Source organism: Oryzias melastigma, linkage group LG23 (assembly GCF_002922805.2).
Source record: "Oryzias melastigma strain HK-1 linkage group LG23, ASM292280v2, whole genome shotgun sequence".
Lineage (NCBI taxonomy): Eukaryota > Metazoa > Chordata > Actinopteri > Beloniformes > Adrianichthyidae > Oryzias > Oryzias melastigma.
This window is the reverse complement of record NC_050534.1, coordinates 4,104,500-4,120,064: the sequence shown is the minus strand read 5'-3', so window position 1 is coordinate 4,120,064 and position 15,565 is coordinate 4,104,500. Positions and strand designations below refer to the sequence as shown.

Genomic DNA, 15,565 nt, shown 5'->3' with positions numbered 1-15,565 from the left:
TAACAACAAACACTAAAACATTCAAGTCCGTGACACTATTAACTGGAAAAATAGTTCTGCTTTAGAGATTTGTTAAAAGGTAAAAGACTTCCATTTCTCGAGTCTGTACAAAAATGACTGGAGGAAGTTGCAGATTAAACCAAATAATCTGCAGGTTGGTTGGTCCCACATTTGTTGCTTTGTCATTACTGGTGTCCCTAAACTCTGGTGTCAGCTTCCCAGGCCTCCAGCTCTGTCGGCTCCTAGCCAAGCTTCAGCTCTCCAGACGATTGAAACAGTTTGATTTGGCGTTTCCCTCGTGGCTCTTCCCTCTGTCACAGACAAGCAGATTTCCATTGGGTGACAGATGCGTCTGCTGAAAAACACTGAGATCATGAGCAAGGCCTTTGTGACAGCGATCACATCCCATCAGTGTCCGGGTCAGTGACGGGGCAGCTGACTCAATATGTTAACTCCAAACAAATCACTCATAAAAAGAGGACATCAGAAAAACATTGTGTGCACAAATATAAGAGAAGTTTAGACCATTTTTATCCATAATTTCTAACTCCAAACTCTACAAACTTGAATGATTATTAGATTTAATGCATATTAGATTGATAGGGTGTATCGATTAATTGATTAATCAATTGTTGAGTCTATTTGAAAACAGTGAACTTATCCTATCCTACTGGAAGTAGCATCAGAGGATGGTACACTGTGGTCATAAAGGGATGGACATGGTCTACAACAATCCTCGGGTAGACCGTGGCATTGTCACCATGCTCAATTGGTACTAAGGAGCTCAATATATGCCAAGAAAATATCCATTAACCTAGTTCCAGCAGCTTGAACTGTTGATACAATGTTGTTGACGCCACATTTTAATCCTACCATCCAAATGTCACAGCAGAAATCAAAACTTATCAGACCGGACAAAGTTTTTTCTTATCTTCTATTGTCCTATTTTCGTGAGTTTGTGAAACATATTCTCAGTTTTCTGTTCTTAGCTGACAGAAGTGGTATCTGGTGTGTTCTTCTGCCTTAAGGTTGTTGTGCGTTCAGAGATGTTCTTCTGCAGACCTCGGTTATAACCAGTGGTTATTTGAGTTACCTTTCTATCACCTGGAACCAGTCTGACATTTCTCCTCTGGTATCACCAAGGCCACAGAAATGCTTCTTTCAGGATATTTTCTCTTTTTCTGACCATTTTCTGTAAACTCTACAGCTGGTTGTTGGTGAAAATACCAGGAGATCAGCATGAGTGCTTTACTTTAAAAAAATCCCCTTGATATTACTAATAATGAATGAGAAAAAAATGCAGTTTTCATTTGTTCGATATCTATTACACCAAAAATTAAGACTATGATAAAAAATAACAAAAACAGACCTTTTCAGTAGCGGGTATTTCCACAATTTACTGCAAAGACAGCAACGCCTCATGTTTCTCAGTATACTTGTGATGTAGTGCTCTATGGGGTTCAGGTAAGGAGACATTGCTGGACATACATGCACTACTGCTGCAAGTCTTCCATAACACGCAGAGAAGGAAAAACAAGCATCAGTTTCACAGATGTTTTATATTTTCCTTTTTTCCTTCAATTTGACTTTTGTACTAACTGTACCTACAATTTTATCAAGTGATTTTAGTGACTTTCATCTCTGATGTTGAACTATAATAACATTTTCCAGACTTCAAAAGCCTTAAATCAGAGGTGTCAAAATCAATTCCACTAGGGGCTAAAAAAAAATAAAAAAATAAAAAAAAAAACCTTGGTCACGGGCTGAACGGGATAAACATTTATTTCCCACAATTAAACTTCAAAGTTGTATTTTTTAACATAGTTATGAACTACATATATAGTATTACCTGAGATAATGCTAGTGTGAATGCTGTAAGCTGAATTTTGCCGCTGAAGATGATAGTGCTGGTAGCTGAAGATGCTGAAATTGATAGCTAAAAAAGCTGAAGCTGAAAATACTGAGGCTGATAGCCAGCTAAAATATTAGCTAAATTCCAAATTAGCCTAAGAAAAAAAACAAAAAAAAAACCATAGGTAAGCCAGAACAGCTAGCATGTTGCTAAAAAAAATAGCTAAACTTCAAAATAGCCTAAAAAACTTACAAAGAAAAGCCTTAATTAGCCAAAACAGCTAGCATGTAGCTGAAATATTAGCTAAACTTCAAAATAGCCTTAAAAATATTAGTAAACGCCAAAATAGTCCAAAAAGCTAGCAGAATGCCAAATGTTAAAACTTTAAAACTAACTTTTTAACATAATTACGAATAATAAAAAGGCAGAATTATTATTCCAGATTAAATCAACTTAAACCTTAAATAACTTTCAATAGTTTACTTTCCGTAAAAATATATTTTGTCAAAATTATTCAAGTTAGAAAGAAGCTCAAGATAACATCGGACCATTAATAATAATAACCCAAAATGATCTGGATCTGGACCAGGGCCTTGACTTTGACACATTGACACGTGCTTTTTTATTAACTGTTTAATATTTAATCAGCTGTTTGGATAATAATTGTACTTGAAATAAGCTCCACAGTGAGGTCAAATTCTACAGAATGAGAAATAAAAACATGTCTTTAACAAACCACTATCTTACAAGTTGGAACATTTCAATTAATTTTGGGTTAACATGAATTTATACTCATTTAGTTTAAAAAAATAAACCCAAAGACCAACTGGCAACAGCTAACTTTCTTTTTGGCACTTGCTATGACTTGAGCTAAGTCTGACATTCAGAACAGTAAAGTGTTCTGTGAATGTGTGGGTTGTTTACAAAGACACCAGAGCAAAAATGATAACTTGTTTACTTCAGCCTACATTTGTTGCCTTGAGGAAAGAAGAACTACTGGTAAATCGGTAAACCTTTTGCCCCCTCACTGCTTGCATGATTTAAACTTCAACTTTTACCGAGAGCTAAAAGGTCAGTAGGTCAGCTTGTTTGTGAGGTTTTAAGAGATTGGCATTTTATCAAAAAATGAGTGGGGTGATGGAGGATGATCCTTCTTGCAGCGATGAATGAGCAATGGGAGAATGAAGAGTTTACAGGGAAATAAAGATGCTTGTGTGTTATCATTATGAGAAAGAGTTAGAGCTCACACACAGCTGGCTGTAAGGCTGACCCAGATAGTGGCAATGGAAATTTGAAAGTGTGTTACTCATGCACTCTAGAAACAAATGTGAAACAACCTTTTCAGAGCTAAGTAGATAGAACTCACCAATGGATGCAAGGATGGTTAGAGGAAAGTCAGGGATAAATATGTGAAAATGTGTGCTTCTGCAGATGCCTAGGAAGACAATGCAAAGTCACTTCACAAACAGCAAGCATTCTGTAACGGCCAAACATATGATCAATATGTGTACCTATGAATAGATGTGAAGGAGGACAAACTGAAGACGAACCGATAAAGCTGTCAGCGGTTAAAAATAGCCAAATTTAAATGTGACTTGCTCTGACCGGTTACTGTCCAAACATCATTTCTTTTTTAAGACGTAACCATCAGCAAATTTACTTTTTTGCATCAATGAGCATTAATCCTTTCTTGATATTTATAAGTTTTGTGTTTGTATTTTCAATAATTTTGTAATTGTAAATGTATTGTAGAGCTTTTTTTTCTCACAGTGGAGGACATACATAAAATAATTTATGATTAAAACTGTGTTTCTGAGTATTTTTTTATTCAAATCATGATGGTTTGAAAAAAAAAAAACTCAGGTTTGTGATGCAGCAACTGCGGGCAGGTGTCAGATGCACAAACAAAGATGTTGATTCTTCCGTACTTGTTGCGTATCCTGAAACTGAGAAGCTGTAAGGCAAGGTACTATCTCATAATTCTGGAGTTATGATCTTTCATAGTATTGATCCATTGTAGCGCTGTGTGGTCTGACTCCAGATCAAATTCTCGTCCCAGGAGATATTATCTCAAACTGTCAAAGGCCTATTCAGTGGCCAGAGCTTCTTGTTCAGCAGTCGAGTTCCTGGTTTTCCTTGGCAAAAGCTTGTGACTGAGATACAGTACAGGTCTTTCTTGTCCTCCCGTCAGAACTGCTCCGAGTCCAATGTCTGAGGTGTCCACCTGCACCAAAAATTGTTTCTGGAACTTTGGACTGGAGAAGAACACATGGTATTCTTCAAGGAATTACAAGACCTTTCACAATCAACTGACTATCGCATCGGATTTGGTGATTTGCGGGTGAGATTTGTAAGAAGTGTTGCCATGGTTGCAAAATGTGGGATAAATCTACTGTACCAACCAATAAGATTGCAGCTGTTTCTTGGTGTGGGGTTGTTTGGTCTTCTGTATTGCTTCCAATGGACGAATGTTGCCCGAATGAAATCCAAGGTATTGGGTTTCCGTCCTCACCCATGAGCTACTGCTGTGAAAAAATGTCTCAAAGAAATGACATGGGCCGATTGATTTTTGCTAAAAAATTGGATAATCATAATTGTAGGCCCACTGGGATACAATAAGGGAAAAAAATAGTTGAAGTAGAACCTTGTTTTCTAAGTACTCCTACTCAGAGTTGATAAAAATATATTGTATTGACTTGATTTGCCTCTTTACATGCTTAGAAGTGGGATGATAAACTAACAATAATTTCTCTTTTCTCTGTTCCTCTCTTGCAGTTTGTTGCCTTTGCCTCTTTGTTCTTCATCCTGGTCTCTATCACCACCTTCTGCTTGGAGACCCACGAGGCGTTTAACACAATCATCAACAAGACAAACATGCGGAATAACAGCTGCCAAGACTTGGTTCCACAGTATGAGATAGAGACTGACCCTGCGCTTACCTACGTGGAGGGTGTTTGTGTTTTCTGGTTTACTATTGAGTTTTTGGTGCGAGTGACCTTCTGCCCAGTCAAGCTGGAGTTTGTTAAAAATGTTCTAAATATCATTGACTTTGTGGCAATTCTGCCCTTTTACTTGGAAGTGGGGCTGAGTGGCCTGTCTTCAAAGGCTGCCAAGGATGTGTTGGGCTTCCTCAGGGTTGTGCGTTTTGTTCGGATACTGCGTATCTTCAAACTGACACGCCACTTTGTGGGGTTAAGGGTGCTTGGTCATACATTGCGGGCCAGCACCAATGAATTTCTGCTGCTTATCATCTTCCTTGCATTGGGAGTTTTAATTTTTGCAACCATGATATATTATGCCGAGCGGATTGGCGCTAAGGCTAATGACCCCACTGCTTCCCAACATACCAAGTTTAAGAATATTCCCATTGGCTTTTGGTGGGCTGTGGTAACCATGACAACACTTGGCTATGGAGATATGTATCCAGAGACCTGGTCGGGCATGGTAGTGGGCGCCTTATGCGCTTTAGCTGGTGTGCTGACAATAGCAATGCCCGTGCCTGTGATTGTTAATAACTTTGGGATGTACTACTCTCTGGCCATGGCCAAACAGAAGCTTCCCAAAAAAAGGAAGAAGCACATCCCTCAGGCAGTGCAGGGAGGATCTCCAACCTACTCCAAAGGTGAACTAAACATGACCTGTAACAGCACTCAAGGCGACCTGTGCCATCTCAAAGGGAGCAGAGTTCTGCAACGCAACCGATCAGGTAAGAAGATATTATAGCAAATGTAAGGAATTTTATTGAGAATTGTGGAAGTCAGTTAATGAAAATTTTAAATTTACAAAATCTGCCTTATTTTAGAGGAAGGTGATAAACAAGTACCCTTAGAAATTAAACAAATTATCCTAATACTAGCTCAATTAGATGTTAGGAGAGGACTTAAATTTTACACTCTTTACAATTCTTCAGTTCTGATAGTACTCTCTGGCCACCATTTAGCCCAAAAGTACTAGTTCTTAAAGCTGATTTTTATTTTATTTTATTTTTTTTAAGACTGTTCTAGTTAACTGTTTTCCTCTCATGTACATGACCAAGCTGGCCTTCATGTTTTTTTTATCCCAAACAATAGAGTTCCGGACGCCACGTGACTCCCTGTAGTCAGTCGGCCATTTTGGCAGCAATATGACTAGCACCACCGTGAGCACCACTGTTGAAACTTTCAAGCCATCGGAGTATCAATGTAACCTCAATTCACATGACATTGAGCTTTATTTTTTTATTAAATTAAAAAGATTAAATATTACCCAATAATGTTCCCGCCGTACTTTTTAAAGGTACCTCTGCTGAAGAAAATGTCCCACATCTATGTTATCCAGACATATGACTACCTAATTAACTTCCCATCATCCTACTGGAGACTCTAAAAGTTTACAAAAGCCTGGAGAGTTATAAATGGACTTAATCTGGGTTTGTAGCTAACATTTACCTGTGGAATCTTCAATCAAAAAATTGCTGCATCATCACCAGAAGGGTAAGCTAACATTAGCATAGCTAGCAGCAGGATCGTAGTGTTGTTTGTTGACATTAGCTTGACTAACACGTCTGGTGGTCATTTTTATTTTCCCTCTATAAATACATTATACATTTCAGGATCCACATTTTGATTGCTACTTTAGTGCTTGCTAACTTAAACACGACACTGTTATCCCCACAAATTACATCAGTGAACTGTGGTTTTAAACTAGCGTCAATCCAAAGCCACAATTATAGCATATAATGAAAGTAAGTAAGCTTTGTAAACGTTAACATACGTGATATGAAGTAAAAGCTGGACAAACGGAATCCGACTGTTGCAGGGTCCATCTTTCAGTCTTGCTTTGCTAGCTCCTGGCTCTTTTAATGACACTGATCTGGTTAGCTGTGATCCTTATGAATGCAATAAATAATGTACAGTGTTTCCCTGCTTATTCACATTTTTAACTTAAGACGCTTGTATGACATTTTTGAAATAATAATAACATAATAATAAAAAAATCTTTATGTTGAGAAATAATCCAGTTTTCTTTAATACATTTTATAAAAAAGCATTATCAGAGTGTTTTTGATGAGTATGGATGGACCATAGTAATGGTAATACCATAGGTTACTGTTTCTACTGTTTCTATTGTCACAGTTTTGTCAGCAGACTGCAGCAGTGACTTCACCACGTCTCCGGACGAAAGGGTTCCCATGCGAAGATCCAGCACTCGGGAAACGGACCACTTCACTGCAGGAACGTGTTTCCTCCTCGCTGCTGCTGATTACACCTGCCCAGGTGACCGAGGCATCAGGAAATCAGGTGAGACAAAAGAAAATCCTGACTCAGTAGAATATTTCCAAACTATTGACAAAGGATATAGTTTTGATATAGCATGCTGGTTTCAGTTTTTTCTCTCTTCTTGTATATGTATTACTAATGTCAAAGTACACATCAATAGAAAAATTATACAGTTGTACTCATAAATTTACATACTCTGGAAGAAATTGTGAATTCTAAGTTCATAGTTAGTGGTTGGATGAAGCTATTTATTGTTAAACAATAGTGTTCACTCTTTTTAAATCACAATGATAGCAGAAACTTCCCAAATGAACTTGTTCAAAAGTTTGCATACCCCGGTTCTTAATACCTTGTATTGTCTTCTTTTGTATTAATAACACCTTGAAGTCTCTTGTGGTTGTTGTGGATGAGGTTCTTTAGTTTCTCTAATGGTAAAGCAGCTCATTCTTCTCGGTAGAAAACCTCAAAATCCTTTAAATTATTGGTCTCTCTTGCCCGTTTGAGATCTCCCCTGAGTGGATCAATAATATTGAGGTCATTAAACTGAGATGGACACTCCAGAACCTTCACCTCATCCTGTTGGAACCAATGACAGGTGGACTTGGCCTTGTGTTTTGGATTATTGTTGTGTTGTTGTACATCTTGAAACAGAAAGTCCTGAATCACAGCTGAAGTTATTTGTGGGTTTTTTTTTTTTGCACCATAAGGCTTTTTCTGATGGTTGGGGCAGAAATATTTCCGTGGTCTCATTTCAACAGAACCCCTCCCTCCACTTCTTGATCAAAGTTTGAACACTGCTGACTGACATTCTCTGTTCCTTGGATGTCTTCTTGTATCTCTTTCCTGTTTTTTACAGTTCAGTTACCTTTTCCCATAGATTTTCTTGACAGCTCTTCAGCTCCATGACTCAGGATCCAGAAATGTCAGTGCAGCACTGAATGAAGGATATAGGGTTTGTTGGGAGTCCAGAAACTCCAAGACCTTTTGTGCACACATGTTGATTACAGGTAACCTGGTCACAGGTGAGGATGGTTACCTTTAGCTGTCAATCAAACCCTTTAGGATCAGCTTGTGTGCATGTTTTAGAACAAAGTCATTGGGATTTGTAAACTTTTGAACAGTCATTTGAGAAGCTTCTGTTGTCACCATGATTTAACAAGTATAAGCAGAATTTTTTTGACAAAAAAATTGCTTCACCAACCACTAACTATGAGTGGAAAAATGCTTTTTATATTCTATGAAAAAGGACCAAGAATTCATAGTTTCTTCAAGGATTTGTGAACTTATGTGCACAAATTCATGGAGGGTCAAAAAAAAAACCACAGAAATCTCCTCAGCTGATCGATGTCTCTTGCGACTTTAGTTCAGGCCTAATCAGCTTAGGTAATGTAATCTTCTGGCATGACTCTTCTCAATGTGTCACTGAAGCTCCTTTTTGCAATTCTAAAGGAGCCGTGTGTCCGTGCAGCTGACTAAGAGCTGTTGCTTTCCTACAATGTATTCAGATTTCCTGGTTGCCTGGAAACACTTGAATAAATGTCTCACTCTGGGTCTCAGTTTTTTGGCCGCTGCTACATACATTGCCCATCTTTGGCACCAAAATAAGCTGCTCACTATCATCTGTTATGCACTAGAACATATTGGACTGGCAGACTAATTCAAACATTTTCATCTGGTCCACTCAATTTGAGTGGCTTCTTAATGAGCAAAATTAAACCAAGATCAATTTTCTGAGTTAGATTTCTCTTCAAAGTGCCAGTTCACATTTAGTTTTCTTTTAGGGCTACACAAAAAGGTAGAAAAACACCAAACTGTTTAAAAACCACTGCTATGACCTAAACTGGTCAAAGAAATAGAAAACTGGATTAAATTCATGACTTTCAAGGAGAGATGTTCAGCCTTTCAAATATACAGGATGTAACTCAAAACGTTTGAGGTAAAATATATAAAATGATCATGAACAAAGTGCTTGAAAACTGTTGCAGCAGTTTCTTATATACATTTTCACAGCAGTAGACAGCACCCCCTCCCCTTAGAGCTTACCAAAAGTACAGTCATCAAGGTTCATCTTTTAAAAGATGGAAACAAGTCCATTGACTGCAATGAAAGAAATCCGCGAGACAGTGGAAGGTGAACCGCAATATACCCAGGGAACAGGTGAATAGAAGTTGCATCCAGCAAGCATTTCATACAGTAGACATGAGATTCTGCAGCTTGTATTTTTTTCAGCTCAGGGTCATTTGGTAAATTAAAGTCTCCATCTTATTTCTTGTATCTTGGGAGATTAAAGAGGAAGAGTTGAACTTCAGCTAATTGCTTTTTTTGGAGTCTTCTCTATAAGGTTTGAAAAGGTTTTTCTCTATGTCCTTATGGTGCAGTTTCACACACTTTAAATGGGGCCTACCAGGAAAATTCTACTTTTTGACGTTTTAAATGCATTTTACTGTTCATTCCTCACTATAAAGCTCTGAAACTAGACCAAAAGATGATATGAGTGGGACTGTAGTCTATTTTCTAAAAAAAAAAAAATAATTCTAGAGTTGGTTTTAAACTCCAGGTTAGCATGCATGTGGTTAAAAAACTCTAAAAACTGCAGATGGCAGCTTCATTTCAAACACCATCAGCTAGTAGTTCTGCTTTGCCCTCACCATCACGCTGATGCATCAAACCCTGATTGTAGGCTTGTCTACCTGATGGAGCAGACTCTGAACGTCCTCTGTTCCACTCCCCCGGCTGGCAGTTTAATATGCACTCTTCCTTCCAGCGAAACAATGAGATGGTGCATGCAGAAGGCCCATGAAGAAACCTTTCCATCGGTTACTCCTCTGATGTTTATGCTAGTGCATTAGCATGGTCCATTACGGATTTTGTCTGCTTTGGCTTGCCTGTTTATTTTGCTTGAAAAGCAAATTCAAAATCAGTCATTATAGCTTCCTTTTTCTCTTTACAGGTTTAAAGCAGTGTGAGTTTGTTAAAAAATTAAAACAATCTTATCAGTGTGTGATTCGTACAAGCAGCAGAAACTGTCCAATAAAATTGACAAACTTTTAGAGTTGATTTATCAAATTCAAGCAATTATCTATAAAAAAAAAAAAGAAAGAAAGAAATACGGATGATGATGCCATAAAGTCAATATGGCTTTTTTGCAATTTGAAAAACAGTGGAAGTTCTTCTGGCATACAATGGCAGACTGAGATGGTGAATTTCCGTTTTGAATTTAATAAAATCTGATGTCATTGATATATTCCAAAGGAGACAGCATGGCAGGTAAAAATGGCAATTAGGTAGAGTAAAAAACAAGGAATACACTACTCACAATAAGGGATATTGTGGAAAAACTCAGTAGATGTCGTAAACAGTGTTTGTTTAATTTTACAGATTTTTGGTATAGGGATATAATATTTGGTATATAATTGTATTTGGGTGACAGACACACCTCATAAAGTGTTTTCTACATAATCTTCTTACCGTGCACAGTGTCTTACTTGTTGGGACAAAAAAAAAAACTTTTCTAAAAGAAAACCCCTTTTAAAGTGGCATCAATGTCAACATTCTGTGGGTATAAAAAGCTGATTTTAACAGTAAGTTAATCCAAGTTCTTCAAACAGACATGAACACAACGCCATGTAATGGATGAGCTCTACCTGGTCATAGCGCCTTCAGCTTGGTAGAAGACAGTAAACTTGTCTCAAAGTGTCATCAGCAGACTTGTATTAAGACACAGAACTACTGTCAGAGATTGTGACGGACTATGACCAGATCCTAAGAACCTCTGCAATCAGACATGGATTCCACCGCTTTGACTTGAATAACAGACGACCGTTGCAGGTGACTCTACTGACACCAAGACACTGCCTTAAACATTTGCAGTGGACATAAGACCATGTGACCTGAACAATACAGCAATGGGCTACTGTCTTTTTCACTGATGAGAGTTGAGTCATCTTGCACAGAAATTATGGTCGTCGTTCTTGCTGGAGAAGGCGAGGTGAGGGATACACCGAGGTCAACATGGTCCCTAAGGTGGACTTTGATGAGGACAGTCTGGACCGGCATCACCATCCATTCATCTTCCTTCACTCAATCGATACCGGTTCATGGGGGCAGAAGTCTAAGCAAAAATACTCGGACTTCCCTCTCCCGGTCACCCATATCATGGGTAAAAAATTTGTAAAATCTGCCACACGTGCTTAGACGCGCTAACTTTTGGTCAAAATTGATTGATAAATGCATGTTCGTGGAATAGCAGTGAGACAGACGCCAGAGTCCATTCCACTGCCAGAGCACTGCGTAATCACGTGTAAGCGCGTTCTCCCACGCTCAGCCGCTAAGCAGACGCTGTAAGCAGTGGCACAAATGCAGACTGGCATTGGATTGGCCGTGCTACAGCCATGCACGAACGTGAAATTTTGATGTCCAAGCGCGTGTGCTGGCGTTCGCTCCACGGCCCGATCTCGCATTGAAACTGCTGTTCCTCTGCTGTTCCACAGCCATTGCACCGCTGTACCACTGGTACCACACGCAGTCACCCACGGTCTAAATTAATTTGCAGCTCAAAAATTCTTTCCGCGTGTAACGGCGGCCACATTTTGTACCGCGTGTATGCGCCTCTATCCTACGGCCACATCTCGGCCATTGCAGTACCAGTCCACTGCTAACAGCGTCTGGACCACAGGGAGGACATTTTTTCTGTGCTCCAGCCATGATATGACCGTAAAAGCCAGTGGGACCAGCTCTTTACTTCAGAGACATCATAGACAGATCATCATCCCCCACTTCCACCAGAACACCTCCAACTGTCTGTTCATGGGTGATTATTCTCTATCACATGGTGGCAGAATTGTCACAGCTGAGGTCGTCATATGAGCCAGCAATGACCTCTGACCTGAATCCCATAGATCTCGTCTGGGACCAACTTAAGTAGAGACTGGATGACCATACCACACCCCCAAGTGACCTGGCAGAATGCTGTAGCACTAGTGGAAGACTGGAAGGCCTGCAGCAAATGATGGAAATACTCATTACTGACATGGTCAACTTTTTTATTGTCTTCATGTGTGGGGTAATAAATATCAAACCAATGACAAGGATGTTTCTTGTCATTCATTATTAGTAATATCAAAAGGAAATTTTACATATTTAATTAAAGTTCAGACCAAATAAGATAAACACTCATGTCAATAACAATATCCCTAACTGTGAGTGGTGTAATAGTATTAATATTAATAATCAAGCACAGTGATAAAGGAGGAGAAATCCAATATTGTTGTCTGAGATGCACCGATAAAGCTTTTGCTGTCTAAATTGATTTGAATTATTTAGCTAAATCTAATACAACATTTACAAAAAGGAAACAGCTACTTTGATTTCATATTCTCGGGTGTTTCTCTAGTTTAGTCATTCTGTCTATTTGAGTTTTGGTTCAACAGGGTTTCCAGTATCACCCTTAGCTGTATCTAAAACCTGAATGATCTGGGTTCATACTCAGAGAGGTCAAAACTTCTTCCACCTCAAAAGTTCAGTCTGCTTCTGTCTCTTTTGGGAAATAAACTGAGCCTGCACATATCATACAGTACTGCCTTGTCTCACTGTTGTCTCCTGTTCTATCTCGGTTCAATCTGCTGGCTCGGACTCGGATCGTTGCCTGCCTGCCTGCCTGCATCCTGCCTGACTGTGTGTGTTCATGTCCCACACCTGCACAACCTTCACCTCCACCTCTACCGTTTGTCGCTCCTCATCTGAAGACTATGAGAAATCTAGGAGCTTGACCAACATAGCGAGCATGACTGGCATGAGCGGGAATGCCCTGAGGTTGTCTCCTGTGACCTCGCCATACGGATCACCCTGCCCACTGCGCCGCTCTCGCTCTCCCATTCCCTCCATCCTGTGAGACTTGGCTGTTGGGCCAAGAACCTTCAGAAACTCAACGTCAGGCATCACGCCTGACCTCCAAACCCTGACAAGCAGATAAGAACTTGTGGTTGATGTTAAGGACTTGGACAATTGGAAAAGGCTGTCATGTCATCACGGGAACATGTGTTTGGCTAACATCCTTCATTGACATGTCTTACCTAACGCGCCACTTTATATTCACTTCAGTTTCAGATTGTTGTGCTTTGGAACTTGCAATAAAATAAAAAATGAAAAACGGTAGCTTCAGAAAAGTAGCAGCCATAAATGCATATTATTAATCAGGGATGTTCCTATATTTAAACACCTTATGTGTGCACCAGATGTGCTTCCAAAAAAATGTCACTTCATTTTTCAGCTTGTATGACTGTAAATCTCTGGGGAATTGAGAGAGTAGAGATAACCGTAGAAGCTGTGTTCAGATTATTCACTATTATAAACTCACAAGCACATCATGACACAGGTGAATTTTGATTATTATGTAAGACAGTGAAAAATTAGACTCGATTGTTTTTGCTGAGTTTAAAAATGTTTATTGTAGCTGCAATTAGTGAAGAGGAGGATAAAAGTTATTTTACAGTTTCACAGTTAAAGACTACCATATCCCAAAGTGTCACCACGCGGAGACTGAAATGCCGATTTTCACCAAATTTTGCAGGTGGCCACGCAAAGGCATTTCCAATCACGAGTTGCATTTTTGCATGCTGCCCCATGGCCGCAAAGGTTATAGGAATAATTTTATGGTGACCGAACGATTTTTCTCTAATGATGCATTCACACTGGACACGGCAGAAGCCTTAAATTCGTGTCTGCTGCCTCTCTTTAAACACTCGTCAAATTTACTGCTTATAATCTAATCTTGTCGTCTTGCCGCGGTTCAACCGCCAAACTTGTTCTGGAATTCATTCGTTGCCATATCATGGAAAACATAGATGATGTTGGGTTTGTATGTTTTGGAGAGCTCTACAGAGGTACCGGCAAGCACATCGTTGTTTGTTTTCACCAGATCTTTCAGAGTCTCTACAGAGTCTTCACTTGTGCGTTGATCTGTGAAAAACATCGTAAACCTAGGAAGCTAGAGCGATGGCGCACGCTACAATGGCACCCACGGCGGATCTCTGGGCTGCCGGGCAGCTAACCACCAATGGGCACTGCCCAGAGACCCGCAGCCTGGGCTGTAGACCTCGAAAGTTCTGTTGGGCACCTGGACAAAGGCGATCGCTATTAGCAGGGAGCTTGCTAGCTCAGTAAGTTATTCACTGGTTGGCTGACTAGCGTAACCATCGATCCAGCTCCATAGGCTCTGTGACAGTTTGGCGTTCTCTCCAGGGTGTATCTCGCCTTCGCCAAACAGTAACTGGGACAGACTCTGGAAACTCCACGGCCCCAGCAAGTTTGACCTGATTGAAGTTCAGGACAAAAATCCTCGCATCGAGCGGCCATCTTGAATCTCTTTTTCTACACTTTGATCTAGTCACTGAACAAGTCGCGTAACCAAAGCTGAGTCCCTGATTGGTTGACGTGCCGCGTAAGCCTTGCCGTGCCACACCTGACACTCAGATTGCGTCTTTACATTGACTTAACATTGATACTCGATGAATCTGCTGCACCAGCCGTGTCCAGTGTGAATGCTGCATTAAAGTTTACATCTGTCAGTGGCCGGCCGGACACATTTTGAGGTCGTGTGATGCTAGTCCATTGACCCGATTATGAAATTGGGCGACAGCAGGACGGCAGCGGTCCATTTCAAGTCCCACTGACCAAAGCCACATGGTAGTATAGAAAAAGCAGGTCATTCTACACATTCATGATCAAACCAACAATTCTCAAAAACAATCGAGCAGCAACATAAAGTCTTTTAGCAATGCCTCCCTATTATTGTGACGTAAAGCCTCGTTTCCACTGAGCAGTCCAGTATGGTCCGATCTGGTAAGGAGTAGTATGGTAGAATACAGTTAATTCTGATGAGCGTTTCCACTCAGTTAAGCCTGACTTCCACAGAGTGGTTTGTTGGTAGAGCGCTAGCACATCATTGTAGTGCAACAACAATGGAGGTCATCCAGCAGCTCGTCTTTTTCTTGCTTTACTTTTTGCGCATCGTGTATAACAGGAATTAAATGTTGTTTGACAGAAGATTGCAGATGTACAACAGATGAGGGTACAGTTTGTTACCGTTTAATGCAGGGATGTCAAACTCAATTGCACAAGGGGCCAAAATCCAAAACACACCTTAAGTCGCTGGCCGAAAACTATCAGAATGTCAATTTTTAAAACTTTAAAACCGTAACTTTTTAACATGAATAATAAAAAGGCAGGAATATTATTCCAAAATAAATCAACTTAAACCTTAATAACTTTCAATATTTTACCTTTCACAAAAATATATTTTGTAAAAATTATACGAGTTAGAAATAAGCACGAGATAACATCGGGCCATTAATAACAATAAAATAAAATGATCTGGAGTGCTGGATAAAATTACCCAGAGGGCCGGATCCGGCCCCCGGGCCTTGACTTTGACACGTGGTTTAATGGATCAATTTTA

General features: G+C 39.7%; 1 protein-coding gene across 3 annotated transcripts in view; it reads left to right on the top strand.

Annotated features, from left to right (window-relative positions):
• kcnc2 (potassium voltage-gated channel, Shaw-related subfamily, member 2) overlaps positions 1-13,274 on the top strand; it is a 41,883-nt gene extending 28,609 nt beyond the window's left edge. For 2 of the 3 annotated variants that reach the window (XM_024262651.2, XM_024262652.2), the window contains 3 exons: positions 4,628-5,558; positions 6,967-7,131; positions 12,855-13,274. In XM_024262651.2, coding sequence (XP_024118419.1) covers positions 4,628-5,558; positions 6,967-7,131; positions 12,855-13,000 — 1,242 coding nt within the window. In that variant the 3' untranslated portion in view covers positions 13,001-13,274. The other variant, XM_024262653.2, reaches the window with a different exon arrangement.
• Positions 13,275-15,565: the final 2,291 nt, after the last annotated feature.